Raw genomic sequence first — 23,746 nt, 5'->3', positions numbered from 1 at the left:
CCTCCTGTTAGAGTTCATGTGTAAATGCAGTGCCATCTTTTATCCAGAAACATCATTTGTCATATTACACTCCTGCTAGTTTTCCTCCTAACCCCTAGACAGATGGCTTATTTAGAGAAACCTAAGCTATTGATGGCAGCAAATTGAATTATTCATATGTGTCGCATAAAAGAATACATCTGGGCTCTCTCTTAAAACCCTTTTTCTTTTTCCCAGCAACGTCTGAAACAGTGTCTGAAAACGAAATAAATAGAATGTTCTGGGGAGTGAAAGAAGAAAGGAAATGTAGTGCTTTCAAGCTAAACCTTCCTTCTTTTTTTTCCCTTACAAATTGCTGGATGCTGCTGTGAAACTCATCCCTTTGACATGAGCATAAAAGTGTAGAGACAGAAGGTGGATCCTAAGCCATGTCCTGTTCCATCCTCTAACCCCTCTTCTCAACATTCCCAACACCTCCTGGCTGTGTCTCTTCTGTGATGTGAAGAGAAGGCTCTGGAGGGGGTTTATGCACGTCAAGCCCCATGACATGCATGCTGTCTCTTAGTGTGGCCAGCTTGCACAGACTTGGACAGTCCTGCGTTGTGCTAAGAAGAGCTGAGCTGCTGTGTCCTGAGCCTCCCCTGGGAGTAGGTATCCAGAAAGCATGTTTGGACACTCTCTGGGGAGCTGAGCATGGTGGGATTTCCCTTCCAGAGAGCTCTGCAGCATGGATGAAGAGGCAGTCTAGGGCAGACATGGGAGGCTGTAGCATGGATGACATCCGAGGCAGGTCGTGCATGCTTTAGATACTTGCTTTTGTGGCCATTTCCCTTCAGGGTCTTGCACCTTGTTTTCACTAATGAATTCAATGGTTGTCACAGCGCTCTTGTGAGGTGGGAAAAAACTATTTTCTCCATTCTGCACTTGGGGAACTGAAGAAAATGGTGCAATAAATGTATTGCCCAAGCTCACCTAGGGATGTGCTGTGGATCTGGGAATGACATTTTGGTTTCTTTTGTCCTGTGACACATGCTCAGAAGAACACAGGGACATGGGATAAGGTCACAGGGAAAGATGGAGACATTTGGGCTGTTGTTTTGGGAAACACTTAGACCCGTCCAAGTTTGTGGATCGTGTTTATTTCTTTTGGGGACTCAGGTGGCATGCCAGTGGAGAAGAACTCTGGAAGAACTGCACAAAACTGACTGGAAAAATGGTGGTAGATGTGTTTCAGTGTAAATAAATGGACACTAGTACATTTATGGAAAAATAATCTAATCTATGTGAACTCAATGCTGAGCTTGTTACTGTGAGCTACAGCTCAGGAAAGAGACCATGGAGAAATGATTGTCCATGCTGTGAAGTCCCACAGAACAGTGTGCAGGGCAAGCCACTAAGTCAAGAAAATGCTGAGTATCTTAAAGAACGGTTTTGAGAACAAGACAGAGAGCCAGCAGCATTTTGCTGCTGTATTGAAGCTCGGTGCAATCTACTTTCTTAAATGGGGTGGGCGATTGTGGTCCTCACTTCTTAAGGACATAGTGGAGGTAGAAAAGGGCAAAGAAAATGATCAAGAGGAAGTAGCAGCCTCCTTACAAGGAACAGTGAGAAAGGTTGGGACTCTCCATTTTGTAGAGGAGGTGGCCAAGGGGTGTATGAGCCAGTTGCACAAGATCATGAAGGTGAAGGAGGAGGTGAATGCAGACCCGGCTTGCCAAACCTACAGTGTTAGAAGCAGGGGACACTTGAGTGAGCTAGTAAGATTGGTTTAACACAGATAACAGAAAATCGTTCTTCACACACGGGGTAGTGAACACTTGCTGACTTGCTGTCACAAGAGGTTATGGTGGATCAGCAAGTGCAGAAGGGATTAGACAGATTCATGGATGAGGAATCCGTAAACAGATATTAAAAGGAACTGGCAAAGCTTTTCTTTCTAATATGTCTTTCTTACACAACAGTTGTGGGTGCTGGGGGAGCACAAGGGATGGACTGCAAAGCGTCCAGATTTATGTCATGTCCTGCTGCTGCTGTCAAAGGCAGAGCATGGGGCTCAATGGACCACTAGTCTGACCCCATAGGACATGCTTTATGTCCCTGGATTCCTTCACACGCACGTTATTAGCAGGTTACAAGAGTGATTACACTTCATTTGCGTTTGATTTATTTTTCTCCCTTAAAGGATAAGCCACTGGATTCTGGAGATACTGAGCCCTGCCAGGGGTTATTAACCTTTATTACCCAGCCTGAGGTGAAGGGAACATAGCTGGGAAGTCACCTTCAGCAGTGTCCAAGTATCCTTCTACGAATCTTGTTAATAGCAGCCAGGGCCCAGAGCGATTCCCTTTTTCATCATCACTTCCCTGTGTTGTCAGACTGACACTACACAGTGAGGTCCCTGGGCTCCAGCCCATAAGTGGCACGAGCTCTGGATGAGCTGCGTGCTGTCATTTGCAGAAAGTGGGGATGGGGCACAATTTGAGGACTGGACTACAAAGGAAGCTGTGTCAGCTCTAAAGCAAAAAGAGGACAACAATGAAGGGTCACCCCCCTAGCGTGAGCTGTGTACTGCTACTCTTCCTGCTGAAGTGACTCAGTGAAGAGGGGGTATCTCCCTAATCTTCCTCAACAGGCAGTGTTGAGTCCATCTGCCCCGCAGGGACCACCTGCTCTTCTCCTCCGGGTGGGAACCTCTGTGTCTGCAGGCTGTGGAGGTCTTTCTCTGCCTGAGTGGGGGCCCTAAATTGATGCCCCATGCCATGAAGAATAACATTGAAGTGCATTGCGTTCACCACAGCTTCACCCTTCTCAACAGCTGACAGCGTAAGCTGCTGAGAACCACTTCTCTGCGGTGGCTGCTGGCCCCCCTGCAAAGGCATGAGCATGCTGCGATACACATGTGCCTTCCCCATGAATGCAAACGGCTGTTGGGAGCCCCTGTCACTCACACAGAGATTAGGGATATTTACTTTATGGCTGTGATTACTGCTCTCCCAGAGAAAGAGTGTGATTTAGGAGGCTGTGGCAGCTGGCCTGTTTTAGTATGGATCTGTTTATTGCTGTCTGCAGTAATCCCCTTCCAGTGGCAACATGTTGAATGCAAGTTACTGATGAGCTATAGGCAGACAGCGGGTGTCTAGAAAATGTGAGTGGTGATCAAAATCCATGGGGACAGGAGGGAGAATGGGCTTGGACAGCTGCATGCAGGGTTTTTTGCTCCTGATACGTTTTGGTTTTGCAAAGTTATATATGAAAAGCTTTCCAAGCAAGGAGAGACCTCTGTGAGCCCATTCTAGAAGACTGGCTGCTCGTCTGACAAGGCAATTTAGACTGGGAGTTGGGGAAACAAGAGGAGCTTGGACCAGGTCAGGGTTAGTGGATTATGGATCATTTAAATACCTTTAAAATTGAAGGGGAGCAACTGCAAAACTCAAAATGGTAAAAAGAAATAAATAGTCAAACAAATAAATAAATAATACATCACCAGGACAAAGACTCCATGATGGCAACAGGTTTCAGAGACATCACCTCTTAAGTAAGTATCTGCCAGATGCTGCTCAGTGACGAGTAATGTGTTGAGGCAGAGCAGTGATAAACTACAGCCCTGTGGTGGGAGAGCTGCCATCCAGCATGCTGCCTTCGCCATCTTCTGCGTTTAGGTGAACTCAGACTGTTTGCAGAAGAGCAAAGGGGTGCAGAGTGCTGGTCAGAATAGGGCATCATGTTTAACTGCATTACAGAAACAGGCATTGTGTGGAGGGAAACAGAGCACATATTATCTTATAGTTGCATCGTGTGTTGGTCTTTGTCAAAAACAGACCACTGGACCATCTGGATTTGAAGCAGATCCCACAGGGCCGTGCCAGAAATTAGTTTTGTATGCAGTGTGTGCATGTTGCTGAATTGGTTGCTTTGAAGGAAGAAAGGAGTAATACCAAAAGGGCTGTTTCCTGAATATCCATCAAAGGTTGCTAGCAGCTGTGGTTCACAGAAGACGTTGTTGTCTGACTTTTCCAGTGTGCCTAGCATTTTAATACTGGCTATGTGACCATCAAGTCCAGCCTCTGGTATGTCGCAGGCAGCCCACGGTAGGCTGTCTGCAGAGCCTCTCTTCACTCATAATGTCTTGGTTGCGGTAAAGCACATCACAGCTTTTAGGGATAGCTAGCCTCAATTTAAGAAAGGGCTTTGTGTAATAGAAAATCCATTACAACTGCAGAAAAGTGTTCATCACCATCTCTGTTAAAAATCTGCGCCTCGTGTCTGCTTTTCATCTGTTCTGCTTTCAGTCGCTGGGGTTTCTTCCACTTTTCTGCCAAATGAAAGAGCTGTCTCTGATCAGAAATTATCTACTCATGCAGGCACTTACAGACTGTGATGAAATTGCATCTTAAATTTATCTTACAAATGAAGCTGGCTTCTCTACTTTCTTCCCGTGTAGATGATTTTCTGCAGCATGACTCATGTACCTGCCTTCTGATACCTGATTTCTCCAACATACTTGGGAAATGGTGGTACCAGAACAAGACACAGTATGTACGTGTCTGTAGTATTGTACCTTTCCTTCCCTCTCCATGGGTCACGTTTGTTCTTCCTGTGGTGCATCACAGAGGAGGTTTATTTTCAGCTTGCTCTTAACTGAACTCTCTGGTCTAGTGGTTTTCTCAGGGTTGCTGCCTCATGAAAAACAGTTCAAAGTGCACACCCCACATTAAACTGTGTGTAGAGACTTGTTCTGTGCTGGGAGATTCCTGCTCCCAAGCCATGGTCCTTTCAGGAATGAGGTGTCTACAGGATTCAGTACCCCTTCTTAATTAACCTCTTCTCTCTTCCCTCCCTTCTGCACTCATTTGCTGAGGAAGCGTTACTATCAACTGGAGCAGCTAGTTGAATTTCATGGACTAAAATTCATTGGTGTTTCAGCTTCACCATATCAGTCTCCAGGGTGGCCACATTTGTGGTTATGTTCAAGGCTGACTTCTTGCACAGGTCATCTGAGAAGTGTCAGAAGCAACCCCCTTGAATACAGAGGTCAAGGTTTCCTGTTGAATTGTCTAGCACTCAAATTCCAGCTGCTGCAAAATCCCACATACTCTGTGTCTGGGAGGTAGACACTTCCTTTATCCCAACGAAGTTAATTTCTCCTCTTCATCCTCTGTGTCCTGGTTTTGCAGGGATACAATTTATAGAATCACTTTTCTGTTACATGTTGTTTCAGTTTGTGGCCAGCCATGGTATCAAGGCCATTAGCAGTAAGCCAGGGCAGCTGACCCAGGCTGGCCCACAAGTGTATTCTATAGCATTAACCTCACCTGTTCTGAAAATTAAAGCAGAAAGGGAAGTCACCAAGCTCAAACACATCAAACAGCATCAGCAGGTGTCCCCTCAGAAGTGGGATTTTCATAGAATCATAGAATGGTTTGGGTTGGAAGGGACCTTAAAGACCATCTAGTTCCAACCTCCCTGCCATAGGCAGGGACACCTTCCACTAAACCAGGTTGCTCAAAGCCTCATCCAACCTGGCCTTGAACACTTCCAGGGAGGGGGCATCCACAGCTTCTCTGGGCAACCTGTTCCAGTGTCTCACCACCCTCACAGTATAGAATTTCTTCCTAATGTCTAATCTAAATCTACCCTCTTTCAGTTTAAAACCATTACCCCTTGTCATATCACTGCATGCCCTTTTTTATGTTTTTATATATGTGGGGTTTTTTTTATTGAGTTTGTGCCAAGTGGAGGTGTGTCACTTCTGCTGAGGCATCAAGGCTCCTGACACAGGCTGGGGTGGTCTATGTGCCGCTGTTCACGTGCACCACACAATGCAAGTGCATGGGACCTGTCTGGTTTGTGACAGGTGCCTGGTGGCAATATCTGTCAAAGCAGAGTCTCCATGTTAGCAAGTGATGGGTCATGTCACCTGATGGGTTCCCCAAATGGGTCAGTTTGGGAGGCAATCCCTTTGCCCAGTGCCAAGTCTTTCAAATATCATGAGACTGCCAGCAGTTCCTAGATTCTTCTCAGTCATGGCTCACTAGTGGCATGTTTAGAAACTTGCCTTCTTGTGCATGGGTTCATTTTCCTGTCTTGTACATTTAGCAGCCTTTTCAGGAGTTTCTCACTTAGAGCTCACTGATAGAGCAATGTCACTTTAGCAGTTATTTTGGCCCAAAGGCCAACAACTCCTGAACAGGCTGCTAAGTTTCTAAGAGGGACACAAAACCCATGCCCAAAAGGGTAAGTTTCTAAACATTGACACAGATGTCTTCCTTTCAGTGAGATTTTTGCACAACATTTCCTCTACAAACAGTGAAGAACATGCAGCTACAAAAGGGTTTTGGCCAGCTCATCTCAGGCTGGAGGTGCTCCCAGGGTGAGTTAAAAAGCTTTGCAGGACCCATCTTGCACCAAAGCTGTAACTCCAAAGCCTGGAATAACCACAGCCTCAGTGCTTGTTGTTGCATGTGGACTCCCTGTAGGCAAGGAGGAAGCCACCAGACAGCAGGTTCTCTTCCATTCCTGCTCTGCTGGAGAATTGTACTCGCTCAGTAGCGGGATAGTCAGGTCACCTGTGGGCCAGTCCTAGTAATCACCGTGAGAGAAACTTTTGCTAGGTCAAGGTTGCTGCAGCTTGACCATGGGGCATCTAAGAAACAGCTGTCTCTGTCTAGAGACCCCGGCATGGTGGAGACCCCAGGGTTGGTCACCAGAAGCCTTCTACCATGAGTGCTGGAGGCCTCTCTTGATGTTGAGGAGTTGCCCTGGTGTGACTGGGGAGAGTTTTACGGGTGGATGATCACAGCCTCGCTCCGTGGTAGAGGAGAAATAACAATATCATTAACCAGCACCTCTACATTTCTCTCTCCCTTGCTATTCCAGAGTGATTACTCAAGTGATACTGAAAGCGAAGACAATTTCCTGATGATGCCACCGAGAGATCATCTCGGTCTCACTGTGTTCTCCATGCTCTGCTGCTTCTGGCCATTGGGAATTGCTGCCTTTTACCTGTCTCATGAGGTATGTTAAAATGTCTCCTGCTAATTCAGAGTTTTGCATTCACAGAGTAGCCATCACCCCACACCAGCAATGAAAGTTCACCAAAACCCAAATGTGGGCAAGATGTTCTCCAGGGTAGTGGGAGGTGGTTAAACAGGGTAGTGTGTTCCCCACTTTGATATGTCTCTGTGATAGAGGTGGTTGTCTTGCGAGATACTTTGCTGAGGGAGGACTCTTCAGAATATTTTAGGTTTTAGCTGACAGTGGTCAGGTTCCATGTCAGGTTATACAATGTCCAGCTAGGGATTTTCTGTGGACATGTCTTTTGAGTGGAAAACACCCTTGCGATCTCACTTAGATCTCCATTAGGAAAACTGATCTATTGGTTCCCAAGCTGATCATCTGGAAAAGCAAACCAGGTAATATCCTTCCAGGAGCAGAAAAATAATTTCTGTTCTGCAGAAGCAAATTTGCTTTCCAGGAGCCTTCCCCCTGAAAAACTGCTCAGTCTGTTCTTCTTGTCCAGTTTTAATATGGAAATATTTTTTACCAGAGAAGTGACAGTGTTTTGGTTTGTTTCCTTCATGAGATGGGCTTGATGGTTTCTAGCCTGTGCCTATCACCTCATGTCCCATCATTTGTTTCGGCAAGTATGTCTTCACAAGTGCTTGCAGAGTAATTACAGAGTTTCCCAGCATGGCAGATAATGTAACGTGACAGAAAAGGAGTCACACTGGAAGTCTGACCAGTGACTGCAAGGAAACATTCGCTTATATTTCTATCTACTGGTGGTAGCAATGCCTGTTGCAAACTACAGTCTGTACTCCATAGCACCAAAGTCATTCACCCTCTCGCCTGTCTTTCTAATCTGCCTGCTTTGAACATTCACCAGCACTGGATATTTGTCAAGACAGAGCAGGCACTTCAGATCTGAAGAACCCTAGTCTTCAATATCAAAGAAAGAGATACAGCACAGCTGGTTTTTGCTTTAAATGAAGTGTCTGTCATTGAACTTGGAAGCCTCTGAGACAATTAAAGTTTGTCCAGTGGAAAATAACAAGTTTCCTTGTTTGAGTGCAATTGATTTCCCTAGTTTGGGTCAAGAGATTTGCCTGATGACGATGACAACAAAAAGGAAAGCATCGGGTGGGATCCGCTTGTGCTTTAGTATCCTGCCATTTGGTCCTTCAGGCGGAGCTATTCGACAGCAGTTTCAATGGCCATGTCTCTTCACGCACGTGGACTAGGCAGGATTCTTCACTAATGCTGCAGCCAAGGAAAGGTTGAGAGTTTGTCACCATTAGCAGTGTGTTTGCTCTGTGCTGGGGAAAATAGTGCGTTCATTAATTTCCTGCAGTAGCGTTCCTTCAGGAGGCCTGGGGCTTGCTAGCTAGTTTTATCTAGGCAATGAAAGCACAGCACAGTCCAATAAATGCAAAACAAACAACATAATTAAGTACTAAAAAGAAGTAAGTCTGAGAAACTAAATGTGCTGAGAGTCAGTGTATGAAGGACAGGGCATCCACAATTAACTGTGAACTGGTCCCAGGGGCTGGCATGAATCCATAAGACCCTGCTACCTCGACAGAAGCATAACGGAAGGTGGAAAAGGTCACACAAAGGCAGCAAAAGATGATGATATTGTGCTGAGGGATTTAGGCCCTGGAAAATGGAAACTTGGGTGTTGGTTTGGTTTAGCGTAATGATGGGGAATGCTGAATGTGACTGCCTAAAACTAGGAGCTGTCAGCAAGAAAGGACAGGCAGGTGCTTTGCTTTTATTAGGTTGAGAGGCAGTAAATTAATCTTTGTTGACTGATCCCTTGGATTCACCGAGACAAGCTGTGGCTAAATCCAACCAAGAGGAAGGACTGTGTTTCTGAGGAAGTTTAACTTCTGCTTTTTGTTTTTTCATTGGAAACAGAAACTTTTTCTTCTCTCCCCACTAAAAAATGATAATAATAATAACGCCACCCCTGCATGCTCCTTTCCTCCCATCTCTCCTCTTAGCTCTCTCCAACAGCTGAATCAGCTGAGAACGCCTTTCCCAAATCTCTTGTAAAAGATGGTCAAGTCCCTGCTCGTCCAAGTCCAGTACAGGCATGCCAGGCTGTCCACTCCCCAAATTCCCAGGCAGGTACCTTCGCTGCCTGCCTTCCCCTCCAGCAGGTCCATCATGGCCCTGAGAAACCACCAGCTTCCACTGAAACTGGCACTTCTGCAAAACCCCATGTCGAACAAATTGGCATTTTCCAGTGGAAAAATTAAGCTCAGATTAAGGCCAAAACCTATGGTTGAGAACTGGCTAAAATAGCTGGTATAAACCACCGAAATCCTGCACCTAGCTAATACCGACAGTGGTGTAAACTCATGCTTTGGAGCATAAACCATTCAGAATGATGTCTTATATGTAAGGTAGTAAAATGTTATGTCCTATTAGCATGTAATTTCTATTTATACAGGTCTTTTAACTGGAACTCCTGAATAACATTTGAGATCCCTTGTTAATACAAAAGGGTAGTCTAACATTCCCCGTCCTTTATCAAAAGTCAGAACTCTAACTAAAGATAAAATCTTGGCACTTGCATTCAAATCTTTTTTTGCAGTTGCCTGAACTCTTGAAAATTTCATGTTTTCAAAAGTCTCCTGGATAATTCTACTAAAAAGGCCCAGTCTAGGAAAAAAAATGTAACACATAGGAACTTGAAACGTGGGATGGATTCTTTGTGCCAGAATTTAGCACTTGTGATGAACTTTTTTTAAAAAACTGGTCTCCTCCAGGTGTGCAATGCATTTACAGATGAAGGCCTGATTTGCAGAAGATATATTTGCAGTACAGCTTAATCCAAAGGGACAGGTGCTCTCAGTTTAATCCTGCAGCACCTGGCAGTACATTTGCACTGCATATGTCTATGTCACGGTTCAAAAGAATTATACAAGGATGGATGTTGTAAGGTTTCAGAGGCGCTCTTTACAAATAGAAAGATTAATTTTCCCTGTGCTCCATAAAAGTACTGTGCTTCCTGCAGGGGCTATTTCTGCTCTGTGTGGGACTCAGTGTTTCCACCAAGGCTCTTGTCAATGCGCTGCTGACTTAGGGCTTCTTGGAGGCCAACTGCATTGAATGATGCAGCTGTGCAGGGTCTGCCTGCATGGTGGAAATGAAGATGTGCATCAGGTTTAGCTGAGCCAGCAGGGAGGAGCAGTGGATTCAGAAATGCAGTCTGTGAAAGCAAAAGCAGCTCCTTTCCATTGGCACATCCAGTTTTCACAAGCAGGGCATTGCCTGGTGATCTTCCTATCACAACCAAAGCTGAGACTCACTGCTTTTCATCTTCCCTCAGTAAAACAGAGAGCCCAAGGCCATCACTGTGTTGTATACTTGCTTGTTTACTTGCTTCTGTTTTGATCTGTGTTTTCCTTCCCACAAAAGACATACACCCACTGCTTGTGGCTGCTCAGTCCTGCTCTCTCTGTCAAGCTACCAGTAAATCACTGTCAGGACTGGGCCATTTTCTTCCCCCGTGAATCCCGTCTTCCATAACACTTGCTTCTTTGGACTGTGAGTTCGGGATGTGACTCCCGTTGCCTCACAGGCACAAAGTATCCTCCTGGTTATGCTGGCATCACGCTCAGTGGTGTCTGGGTCCCCGTCTCGCCTGAGCTGTCACAGCTAAAGTACAGGAGCTTTGAACACATGAGCCATTCAGGTGACCTGTCCAGGGGCTATTGCTTTAGGGTAACCTCTCAGGAGGGGTAACATCTCTGAGTACTCTGATTTTTAACAGTAGACAGTGTTTATTGGCTAATTTTCTACTTTTCTTCAGATGAGACATGTGAGTTTTTATGCTTGCAATTTTTTGGATTAGCTGCTTTCCTAACAGCTTATAGCTGAGGCTAAAGGGCTCAGTCAGAGGGGGGTTTTTTTGTGCTTTTGAAGGGGAAAATGTAAATGTTGCATGCCTTTCACCATAAAACTCTCCTCCACAAACAATGTCTGATCAAAAAAACCCTCATTACGTTTATTGTTTTGGTAAATCTCCACCCTCTGGAGTCATGCAGGTACCTCAGTTTCCATTTTTTATATAAGTTTTTAGCTTTGTAGATTGTAGGCAAGTCTGAAGCTTCATAAGTCAGAAAAAGAAGTTAAAAAAATCTTTTTGTCTTGTCAAGTTTATCATTAAACCTGCCAAATGATTTGTCAGGGCCTCTCAGGATTTCTGCTTGGTGGGGGTTGATAATCCTGCAAGGTCTTTTTAGTCTGAATCCTCTTTTTAGGAAAGAGAGCAATATCTTGGCACACATTTCTTTGCCTCCTGTAAAAAGAAATTCATTATCAGAAACCTAAGTCTGTGCTAGTGTGAATGAACTTCACTTTGTACTTGCTCTCTTGTGGGATGTGGGCGGTCATGTGGAGCCCTTCACCCCTAATAAGGCCCCACCAAAGTATCCGAGAGATGCCAGCCAGGCCAGAGCAGAAACAAGAGTATGTACAGCACTTCTGTCCATCTTCTGTGTAACCTCCATGGAGCTGTGCCAGGCTGGCATAGACATACACCTGAAAAATCCCACTGGATGCTTCTCAGCACGCTTAAGTGCCCAAATCACAACCCTGGACTTCAGTAGGGCCAACTTTGGCCTTTTCAAGCAATTGCTAGGGGAAATCCCATGGGACAGGGTACTAGAAGGTAAGGGGGCCCAAGACAGTTGGTTAGCATTCAAGGACTGCTTCTTCCGAGCTCAAGATCAGAACATCCCAACAGGTAGGAAGTCAAGAAAGGGTACCAGGAGACCTGCATGGTTAAGCAGGGAATGGCTGGGCAAACTCAAGTGGAAGAAGAGAGTGTACAGATCATGGAAGGAGGGGCTGGCCACTTGGGAGGAATATAAGTCTGTTGTCAGAGGATGTAGGGAGGTAACTAGGAAAGCTAAGGCCTCCTTGGAGTTAAACCTTGCAAGAGAGGTCAAGGACAACAGAAAGGGCTTCTTCAAATACATTGCAGGTAAAGCCAACACTAGAGGCAATGTAGGCCCACTGATGAATGAGGTGGGGGCCCTGGAGACAGAGGATAAAAAGAAGGCGGAGTTACTGAATGCCTTCTTTGCCTCTGTCTATATTGCTGGAGGCTGTCCTGAGGAGCCTCAGACCCCTGAGGCCCCAGAAGAAGTCAGGATAGAGGAGGAATCTGTCTTGGTTGATGAGGGCTGGGTCAGGGACCAATTAAGCAATCTGGACATCCATAAATCCATGGGCCCTGATGGGATGCATCCGCAGGTGCTGAGGGAGCTGGCGGAAGTCATTGCTAGGCCACTCTCCATCATCTTTACTAAGTCGTGGGGAACGGGAGAGGTGCCTGAGGACTGGAGGAAAGCGAATGTCACTCCAGTCTTCAAAAAGGGCAAGAAGGAGGACCCGGGTAACTATAGACCGGTCAGCCTCACCTCCATCCCTGGAAAGGCAATGGAACAACTTGTCCTTGGTGCTGTCTCTAGGCACATCAAGGATAGGAGGATCATTAGGGGCAGTCAACATGACTTCACCAAGGCGAAGTCATGCTTAACCAACTTGATAGCCTTTTATGAGGCTAACCCGGTGGATAGATGATGGTAAAGCTGTGGATGTGGTCTATCTTGATTTCAGTAAAGTGTTTGACACAGTCTCCCACAGCATCCTTGCAGCTAAACTGAGGGAGTGTGGTCTGGATGATTGGGTAGTGAGGTGGATTGTGAACTGGCTGAAAGAAAGAAGCCAGAGAGTGGTGGTCAATGGGACTGAGTCCAGTTGGAGGCCTGTGTCTAGCGGACAGTCCCTCAAGGGTCGGTACTGGGACCAGTACTATTCAATATATTCATTAATGACTTGGATGAGGGAATAGAGTGCACTGTCAGCAAGTTCGCTGATGACACAAAACTGGGAGCAGTGGCTGACACACCAGAAGGCTGTGCTGCCATTCAGAGAGACCTGGACAGGCTGGAGAGTTGGGTGGGGAGAAATTTAATGAAATATAACAAGAGCAAGTGTAGAGTCCTGCATCTGGGCAAGAACAACCCCATGTATGAGTACAAGTTGGGGACAGACCTGTTGGAGAGCAGCGTAGGGGAAAGGGACCTGGGGGTCCAAGTGGACAACAGGATGACCATGAGCCAGCAGTGTGCCCTTGTGGCCAAGAAGGCCAATGGCATCCTGGGGTGTATTAGAAGGGGTGTGGTTAGTAGGTCAAGAGAGGTTCTCCTCCCCCTCTACTCTGCCCTGGTGAGGCCGCATCTGGAATATTGTGTCCAGTTCTGGGCCCCTCCGTTCAAGAAGGACAGGGAACTGCTAGAGAGAGTCCAGCGCAGAGCCACAAAGATGATTAAGGGGGTGGAACATCTCCCTTATGAGGAGAGGCTGAGGGAGCTGTGTCTCTTTAGCTTGGAGAAGACGAGACTGAGGGGTGACCTCATTAATGTTTATAAATATGTAAAGGGCAAGTGTCATGAGGATGGAGCCAGGCTCTTCTCAGTGACATCCCTTGACAGGACAAGGGGCAACGGGTGCAAGCTGGAACACAGGAGGTTCCACATACTTATGAGGAAAAACTTCTTTCCAGTGAGGGTAACTGAACACTGGAACAGGCTGCCCAGAGAGGTTGTGGAGTCTCCTTCTCTGGAGACATTCAAAACCCTCCTGGACGCATTCCTGTGTGATACGATCTAGGTAATCCTGCTCTGGCAGGGGGATTGGACTAGATGATCTTTCGAGGTCCCTTCCAATCCCTAAGATTCTGTGATTCTGTGAACATTCTGTGAAATTGCCTCCAAACCCGCTTTCCTCCCTGGCAGCACGTGAGACCTGCCAGGCAGCAGACTGCAATCCAAGCGCACGAGAGCAATCGCTTCCCGTCCGCTGCGCTTACTCAGTGCCATAATTACCTCCCTCACACAGTGACTGAGGGATGCACGGCTCTGTAATTATGTCCCCAGCCCGTAGATTGCTTGAGTCAGCACGGGTCCAAATACCATCGCTGGGATTGTCTTTAAAGAAAAGTAGAGATTGCGCAGTGGGTAAAAGGATTTTCTCCGGTTCTCATACGGACGTGAGGCATACGTGATCAGGCAAAGGAGTAGCTTCTCTTTCTTCACCATACCTTCTAAACCATTTTGTTATTTTCTATCCAGTTTTCAGGGGTAGAGGCTTTGAAAAAACTGTGTTTTGACATGTTTCAGTGGTCACTGGGGAGAAGAGAGAGATAATGTTCCTGTCCCCACTGGGAGAGAGAAGGCAGTATGAACTTAACCTTTATCAGAGACCAGAGATTAGGTACTCAGCGCACATGAATGTATTTCACTTTCTTTGCTTTTCTGCATCGGATTTTGATGTCTAGCCACTGCTGAAAAGGGCAGGAAAATAACAGCCAGGTGTTATCTGTTGTTTATTCATTAGAAATGTGGCTCATAGTCCCTATCTAAACTGGGAAAACCGTGAGGCAGGACAGCGGTGTGATGTGCCACGCTTCTCCAAACTGTGTGGTGGTGCTGGTAAGACCTTTCCATGTTCTACCAGCGCACCCTGTTTTGTTTTCCTCTCTGCCCCACTTTTTTCCATCAGAAAACAGAATAGAATAGACTGTAAAGAAGTTGACATCCACAGCCATGAGAATATGTTTGTACTGGTGATGCTGCATCCCTTGTACCTGAGATGAAAAGGCACAGGTAAAACCTAAAACCTGGAGTATTTTTCTTTACTTGTTATATGTGCAGTAACAGGCCAAGCTGTATACTTGCAGGATGTGCTGGTCAGCGTTGCTAAAGCAATGATAGCAAAGCAGACAATGGGCTTTTGCATTTTCAAGAGAGGTTTTTTGATTTTCAGCACTGCATCGTTTCTTGGATTAAGTAGCACTTGTACAAAAGACCTGACTGTCAAAAGAAGATGAGCTTTAACCTCCTTAAATATAATACAAAAAAAGTCCTTTTTTTGGTGTCTTGGACCAGGATACCAAATCACACAATCCCTGAGTTGAAGCTGGGCTGTTGCTTTGGGTCACACAGCTTGGATGTAGGGTACCGGGTGTGTTCTGAGGCTACCCAGCCCTGTCTCTGCTGTCAGTCATGCAAAGCTTTGAGCTGCTTGTACTGATCACTCAAAAAGCAAGTCTCTGCATTCTTCGTCTGGCCCTGTGTGTGCATGTGAGTGCAGGTGCATTCAGGCACCCTTCTGATGAAGTTGTGTAGTCTTTGAGCTGTAAAAGGTTCTGAATAAAACTTCTGGACAACTAAACTGTCTTGTGTCAGGAATGAGTCAAAATAAGTCAAAATTAGTTCCTCCTCATATGGAGCTGCTAAGGACTTTTGTGGCAGAAATCTTCCCAGCAGAGCTCTGTGCCGGTGTTTTGCTGAGGTGGCCAAAGGCCAATGGTATGGCTGTTGTCCTTGTGTGAGCGCCCTGGCCCTGTGAGGTCCACCACTCACTGGGCTGTGTCCCGGTTGCAAGGTAGATGGGAGACACTGTGACTTATGGGTTCCTCTGAGCCTGTTTCAATCTTAATAGCTGATGAATATAGATTCTGTTGAGTTCGTATTTGTTATTTATTGACATGCCAACTCTTCAGCTGGTGTAAATCACCCCCTCTCCACTCACTTCTGTGTGGAAGGTCTGATTTGCTGATTGTCTTATCAAGGAGGGGACCAAGCCAGGGACTCACACGGAGGTGCAGGTCCCCTGAGCGATGCTGGGGCAATCTGCGCTTACATGACTTCACCCCTAGGTGCCTATGGCTCTCAGACCCTTGTGTCACAAGACTTAGCTTCTCGCTGGGACAAGCTGTATGCTCTGGAGCTTTTCCTCAGTGATCACCCTAAGAAAGCGCAGAGTTCTCCCAGCCATTTTCATAACACAGAAATAGCTGTGGAGGACTGGCATGTTAGATTTCTGAAGTTTGGCAGAGTTTGAAACCATTAAAAATAAGATTTTGGATGAGGAAATGTGGGGTGAACATTGCTTGCAAACTGCTTATAGAGCTTTGCTTGCAAACTGTCTCTGTGTATGAGTGCGTATGCGTGCACTCCTGTTAAAACACAGCGCTTGCAAGGATAAGCACTTCAAGATCATTGAATGACACCGTAATTTTAGCTACCACAAGACAGCTGTCTTGTAATTGCATATGGCTCTTCAGACATACGTAGCTTGTGCTTTGACTTGCATCTCTATTTGAGCCTAGGTCTGGGGAGCATGGCCTATGCTGATCACTTTCAGCTGATGGCTTTCACCCCTCGTCTACCCTGTCCACTCAGGGGGCTGGGGCAGGGTCTGCCTGTGTGTGACCCAGGCACCCTGCCCTTGGCAGGTCTGTAGACACAACTGACACTAACCCGGAGGTGGGTCTGCCCCTGGTGGGGGGAGCAGTGCTGTGCACACTGGTCTCCCTGACTGCGCAGCATGAGTTGGTCCGTAAGCAACAGACACAAGCCCAGTAAACTGCCGACCGTGCACGTTCATAGGACACAGAGGCAGAGTCTATTAGAGAAAAATACGTCATGCCAAATACAGCAGCCCAAGAGGGGCGAAGCTGCTGCCGCTCCATGCCCACAGGTCCAAACAGCGGCAAGGCTGAAGATGCACTCCCAGCAAGCACACACACAGAGCACACATACACCGTGTACACTGTATATTTACATATGTGCATGGCTGGCGACGCAGATCGCAGAAGGACACTCAGAGCACTCACACAAATGCAGACAGCACCAGCAGGCTCATCCTGCTCCTCTCTCTGAGCAGGATGGAGGGCCACTAGTGAGAACATATATATATGTATATATATATATATACATACACACACACATCTGTATAATGTGAATCACTCCAGTACATGGGCTCAGGCACCCAGTCTGCCCAGTAGTGAGAGTGAGGATCCTTCAGCCTTTCTGAGGAGGAATAAAGGGCATCAAAGAGAGGGAAATATGCTGTGTTGGATGGGGAAACTGAGAGTGGGAGAGAGGCTGTGATGAGTAGAGTTAACTTAGGAGCATGGCATGGGATGCGATAGCTTGAGTAGGGCCAGCTTACTCCTCCAGGTAGTTCTTGCTCGAAGAAAGGCAAGTTAGAGATTTCCCCTGTTGAGAAGGATTAAATGTCAGATTGCACAAATACTGCAAGGGGCTTTCTCTGCCACCGTGGCACACACGTGGGCATGTTCATGAGGCAGGTGGTTGCAGCTATGAGCACTAAATAAGTTGGTATGGTAATCTCTGTCCTAACTAGGACAGCTTTGTGTGGGGCTGGAGCTCTCCCTTGGCACTGAGTGTCTCCGTGCAGGCTCAGAGTGAAAGGCAAATGCTCAGAGGCTAACGCCCCAGGCCAGCAGAGCCCATGGGGCATGCAGAGCATGTGCACGGCCAGGGCACGGACCAGGCTGTATTCGAAAGGGCTGGTCTGCGGAAGGTCGCTGCTGGCTGCCTGTCCACACTCCCCTCCCCTTGCTCCCATCAGGCAGATGGCAGATTTGCCAGGCAGAGGATGGTAGTGAATACTGAACAGCACAGCCTGTGCCAGCATAAAATAACATGGCTGCTGTTCTCAACCGTGATACAGAGAGAAACTACCTGCTGAGATAGCCAGGAACATATGTCACTGTGTGAGAGTGCTGGATCTCTTGTTCTTGGAAGAGCGGCTCTGAAATGGATGTCTCTGGCCCCTGATTAGGGACATTTGGGTGACATCCCTTGGCTTTGCAAAAAGCTCATCACACGGTTCAGTACACTCAAGGTTTGCAACTTGTGCTCCTTTCAGAGAAGAGGGAAAGACCGTGGCAGCTGCTCTGAAGTGGGGTTTAGTAACTACCAGCACCTCTAATTCTCTGCTTCCCAGGCAGGAGCTGGCTCCCAGCCAGCGGTTTGAGTGTGGGTAGACTTTGCCATGCTGACTTTTCCCTTCGGGGTAGGCATCTCCTGAGAAGAGAGATATTTGTGCGCACAAGAAAATGGCCATTTAGAGTGCGTTGTGTGTCAGCAGCTGCTGATTTCAGTGCGCTGTGGGTGAGGTCTTGGGCTAGGGAACTTTGTAAGTGTCTTGTATAATTTCCTCTTCATTCCTCTTTGTCCTTTTGATCTTGTGGTCACATTTCCAACTCACGAATTACAGCTACAAAAAGGGGTTAGATTAATGAATAGCCAGATTGCTTTAGCCCTTAAGCTAATTTTAAGTAATTGGAAAGGTAGCTCACAAATAACATTCTCTGAAGAGTTTAATTCATTATGCAGGTGTTTAATTACAAGGAATTTTTTGGGACAGAAGGGAGACCAACTCAAAATGTTTGAGGAGATGAGGGATCTATTTATTAGCAAGAACATCCTGCACAATGGCAAACTTTGTATGCTAATTGTTCTGTGCCATACATTTATGGCTCACACATTATGCTGAGCCAGCCAGAGCCCAGAGACATATCAATATAGTTATGCTCCAAGGATATAAAACATTATTCCCTCTTTTTGTCCTGCTTTTACTTTTTGTTGCTCATCTATTGGCTCATTATTTCACAGGCTTACGAGTTGGCGACGATTGTTTCAGAGCAGGGATAATGCATCCTCAACACGCCTGCCACTAAGCTTGGTGTGCCTGTAGTATTCACAGTATCATTCAGAGGCCTGTCTGGTGTAGGCATCTGAAGAGTAGGGTAATAAATCTTCCATAGCAATTGTCAGGAGGTTCAGGCCCCCTGGCATTTAGGCAATTCTCACTAAGTTTAAACAACTTTTTAGTTGTAGGCAGTGTTTTTTTGGTAGTTTTTAGCTTAGAGAGCAAGGATGCATTTTGTTAGCAGGGACATGGAGTTAGAAGTGTTAACAGGCACATGGAGTGGCTTTTGTTAGTAATCCTCACATGTCCCAGCTAAATACTTGATTTTTTCACATCTGCAAAGGTAGAGTGTCCAGGACATATCATATTCCAGGAGAAGACACAGAAGCAGCATGCTCCCAGTCCAAGGGCAAAAACAGGGCACGTGATTTTGCACCTCCCTAGTAGGTCACCCTGCTGAAGGAGGCATGCGAGAAGAAGAGACCCATTGCAGATCTGGGAATGGAGCATGGTCCCCCTGTTACAGCCATCCGAATGTCTGCTTCGGTTGTCAGAAAAGCCAAAAACCTTTGGATGCTGCTACTGTGGCTGTTTCAGAAGCCTGGTGACGTGATGAAGCTCCTCACATCCAAGGTGGTAAATGATCTCCCTTGAATTCTCCTGTGGCTAGGAGAACAGAGTGTGTGTCTAGAGCAGTTCTTTGGGTGCTGTTTATATAATAGACCTTTCTTTCATCTCGCACTGTGATGGCACCCTTTTCCAAAACAAAAGCAAATGAAAGAAGGCACGCACATCTGAAGTTTAATGTATGCAGCAGTACATGAATGGATGTTTTCAACAGCAAAGAATTAAGGTTAACCTTTTATCGGTCTGCAGAATACTCAGGTATTTTTTTTTCTTCTTCTCGGAGATCAACATCATGTACCAGAGACCCAGGGCTATATTCTAATCTGGAATGTTCAGCTTGCTATCTCTCAGCAGCTGTTCTGGTGAGGGCTACTGAATTATTACTTTACTTGGATGCACAGCAAAGTGAATTGATCACTTCTGATTACAATCTACATATCTATTTCAAATGGGCTGCAGAAAAACACTTAAAAGTGAAGACTTGAGTCTAGTGATCTAGGCACCCGAAGATGCCTGCAGACAATTGTAATTCCTCATTGAATTGACTGACTTCCCAGCAGCAGAAAAGAAATAAAGTTTTTATATATTTAGTTTGGGATGAACTACAAGAACCAGCTGAAAAGGAAGGGACTAGGACCTACCTACAATGGTCCAGTTTGTATCTAAAATTGGACACTGCATTTTCATGAGTAATGACTATGCTCTTCAGACTAAAATAAATACTGAATTATCTGTTGTATCAAAATGGATGAGTCTCGGGACCCACTGCAAGGCAGAACCTGGGAAGGGAACACAGCTGTTGTATAAACTGGTACAATATCTGAGACAGGAAGGGAGAAGACTCTGTTTTCAGCTGTTGTGCCTGAGCAGCATGGACCTCCCTCATGGTTATGTGCTGAGGTTTTCCCCAGGGCAGATGGCTGTCCCACCAGTGAGCCTACAGACTTTCACACTGAGTACAAGGGTTTCTTCAAATTAAAGCTAAAACAGATAAAGAAGTCATATCATGGGGCCCTGGAAGGCAGCACAGGAGAAGACAGATTTCTGTTGCTAGTGGCAGTGTCCAAGGGGACTTCTGTAAAGTTATGCTCTGTGCCAGCCAGAAAGCTTGAGAGCTAACAAGACCAACAAAAAATGAACCCATCCCATTAAAGTAGATAGAGAGATTGCACTTTGTTCCCATGACTCTGGACAAAATATTGAGCCCAGCAGGAGCAGCTTCCCTGAGGCAGCCACTAGAAATTCAGGCTGCCAGGTGCATACAGGTAGACAGGTACTCTCCTCCTTCAATAGCTCTGGCCTTGATCCGTGACAGTCTTTACCGTACCTCTTCCCGGTCTCTGTGGTACCCGGTTTCCAGCCCTTGGTTCATTTGTGCCTAAAATGGTTGAAATCTTTCTCTAAGAAGTTAAAGATTAGTTAATTATGTAATATTATTGCATTGTTCCCAAACACTGTTTCCTAATCTAAACAACAGCATTTGCTGGATGCTTTGCCTCCGGCTGTATCCACAGAGGTAGGCAGGACATTAAAATGCACCTATCAAGACACCTGATCTTAATATATTGTTGGTAATAAAACTAATGTAGTATTTTATGTGCTTAGAGGGAAAAAACATCAACTTTTTCATACTGTAAAAATCTTTCTTCTCCCTTCCCCCGTGCCAGTTTAGTATTAAAATACACTCATTATGGGGCAATGAGTTATGAATGACATTTCTACATCTTGGCATTTCTTGTATTATTTCCAAGACGTGTGAAAGAGTCATGGTTGCTTGGGTGAATGCAAGTCCATGCATGCTCACAGAGGGACTCAGCTTCCTCCAAATGGGTGAGGGAGGCCAGGGTTAAAAGAAGAGAAGTCACAGCATTGAGCAGGAGAGATGGAATTGTCAATCCCTGCTCGACCATGTTCCTCATCCTGCCTTCTTTGGAGTAAGTATTTTGCCATCATGAAGTCCAAGAGAAAGGATGCAATTCAAACCAGCTGTTGCCCAGATTTCCCATACCCCGGTCCCAAAGATGGCCAGTGGATGTTAGTGTCCATCCCAGCATCATGAGGTGTATCACCATGAGGAACCTCTCCTTATGGCTTTAGCAAGAGGTACAGAACTGTGATTGTGGGAGCAGGAAAGACCAAATCTTTTCCTCCCAGGTCTATTCAGGGAGCCACCTGTGGCCAGGATTTGGACTTTTTGTTGCTCAGTTGTCTGATGGGGGATCATGTCCTCTCTTCACAGTGTGGACCAAAAGTTGGTGGAGGGTTCCCTGTCCACACTTCAGAGCCTAGTAGCTGCTCCCAGCACTTCCCTTTGCTATGGCAAGGACATGCTACAAAAGCTGAAGGTGGTCCTTGGGCTGATAATGGCAGGCAGAGTAACTTCCAAATCCTCCCAGGTGTGGTAACCCAGGAAATGGGATTTGGTGTCCAGAGACATGTGGGCCTTTGAACTAATTTAAATAGTAATTGTCCCAGACTGGGATTTCTGGATTTCATTCAAGACACCACACTCAGTAATTGTGCTGAATGTGTCCTCATTCCTTGACCTTGTCGCACATATGGTGTTGTTCTAAGCAGGTTTCTACAGACTGCAACTAATTAAGCAATTAATTAGGAGCTTGCACTTACATAGAAGCTATTGTAAAGCAATAACTTCAGTGACCTTATGGGACCTTGCCATAGCATTTGTCCAAAGAGTGTCCAGATTGCTTTGCTAAAGTTTCAGTGCATCCACCTAGTCTCAGTTTGAACTCAGGGTGACACAGCTGTGACAGGTTGGCTCAGCTTAAGCTATACTCACCCTGAGCATCATCTGGGCCTTTCCTGATGTGTCTTCAGGATGTCTCACTTATATTTGAAAGCTTTCCTTACTTCCTGGTGAAGACCACCTTGTCCTGTGACATTCAGTGACTATTCCTAAATTGTGATGAACACAAATTTCTTGTTTCCCAGGGCTTTCATTATTCACATAATGATAATGAATATTTAAATCACATGGGCATTTTCTTCCGTGTCTCACTTGGTTCTGTCAACACTTCAGCATTTTTCCCCCTGTCAACCTTGTTTCAAGCCTTCAGATATTCTGATTCTAATTGTGTCATAGAAGTGATTCCTTATGACTCCCTTCCCCATTTCTAATGACTTCTGTGTTGTATAATAACATCAAAACCAGAATACACACTTTGTGCTGATTGGAAAACAGATCATCGTAGAGGTTTCCAGCACATGTATGCACTCTGGCTGAAAAAGGAACGAGCAGTATTCATTCCCCTTCATTTCTTTATTAACAGCAAGGAATCTCAGAGTATTTCGGGGCATTGGATTCAGCCTGGGGAATTGGTAACATTATTTGCCTATTTTTGCTCATGAACTGCAAGGGTAGGTTTATGTTCTCTGTACATTTCTTAAAGTTATTTAGCAGAAATGTTGAAAACAGAGAAGAATGAAGTGGCATTTAAGCAAAATCCAAGGTAAGCTCAAGGAACAACTTTTCATTGTGGCATGGGATGGTGTGTCTCAGTTCAGGGTTCCTGTGTTCCTATGTGAACATGGGACCCAACTCAGCCTTTGCTCCATACACACTATGTCTAAATGAGGCTTAACAGTGGCTCCCCTTCATTGAGGGAACCGGGGTCTCAGGAGCAGAAAGGCCTTCATCTTGGAAGGGTTATTAAGAGCATTCCTGCATCTCCTGATGATGCAGCTTTCTGCAGATGATGCCTTTCTCTAGGATCCCTTGTGTCCATAACCGCTGGGTACCCAGGACAGCCCACGCTTGGGCAGATGACCACTTCCAGTATTCAAGAAAAGGGAGCTGAGTAAAACCAGTGAAATTCTGCGACTTTCATTGTTACTGGAGGTTCCTTACCTCATCAAGCAGTTTTGCCAATATGCTGAGAGGGGACATTGCTCCTCCTGGTAGCAGGAACGAGCTGCGGTAGGAATACTGCAATAACAGCACTCACTTGCTCTTGGAAGTACCTATACTGTCCTGAATTTATATGGTGATTTGACCTCTAATGTATTTAATATGGCACAAGTTCCAGCTGCGTTTCTTTTACCTGTCAGTACATAAAGCAGCAGTAAGTACATTTGAAGGCTGCCTGTGCCTCTGCTGGATTTGGCATGGTGGTGACTTGTGGTACAGCTTTGCCTCAAAAAGGGCTGAGCCTGAGTCTTGCTTCCTCTTCATTTGCAGAGGACAAAAGGAGGGGCACCTACAGGTTGGCTTTGGAAAGGGACCATGACTAAGACACTCTGGCCATGGCACAGTCTCACTTTCCCTGTGTTGCTGTCCTTGCAGTCAGGCTCTGAACACTTTGGTGTTGCTCTCTCTGGCCCTTGGGTCCAGCACTCCTTGGACTGGAAATTTCCCGTTTACTGTGGCCCAAGATAAATGAACGATCCAATCTTTAAAACCCATTAGGGATTAATTACAAGCAGAAGTTACACTGTTTTAATTAAAGCAGCATACTTCAGGCAGCTCACCCCTGTAATGCAGGCTTAGTATCAATGTCCTTTATGCCAGAAAAGATCTTCCCAGATATAAGAGGATGTGTAGAAGGGAGTAATCTGTCCTTCCGGAGGCACAAAT

General features: G+C 45.9%; 1 protein-coding gene across 1 annotated transcript in view; it reads left to right on the top strand.

The window, feature by feature from the left end:
* The window catches only part of SYNDIG1 (synapse differentiation inducing 1), a 68,716-nt gene that overhangs the window by 7,331 nt on the left and 37,639 nt on the right, over nt 1-23,746 (top strand). The window contains exon 2 of the mRNA XM_068397223.1: nt 6,856-6,993. Coding sequence (XP_068253324.1) covers nt 6,856-6,993 — 138 coding nt within the window. The remainder of the gene's footprint in view (nt 1-6,855; nt 6,994-23,746) is intronic.

This window comes from Nyctibius grandis, chromosome 1 (genome assembly GCF_013368605.1).
Source record: "Nyctibius grandis isolate bNycGra1 chromosome 1, bNycGra1.pri, whole genome shotgun sequence".
Lineage (NCBI taxonomy): Eukaryota > Metazoa > Chordata > Aves > Nyctibiiformes > Nyctibiidae > Nyctibius > Nyctibius grandis.
The sequence above is the reverse complement of the archived record's forward strand: the minus strand, read 5'-3'. Positions and strand labels throughout refer to the sequence as shown.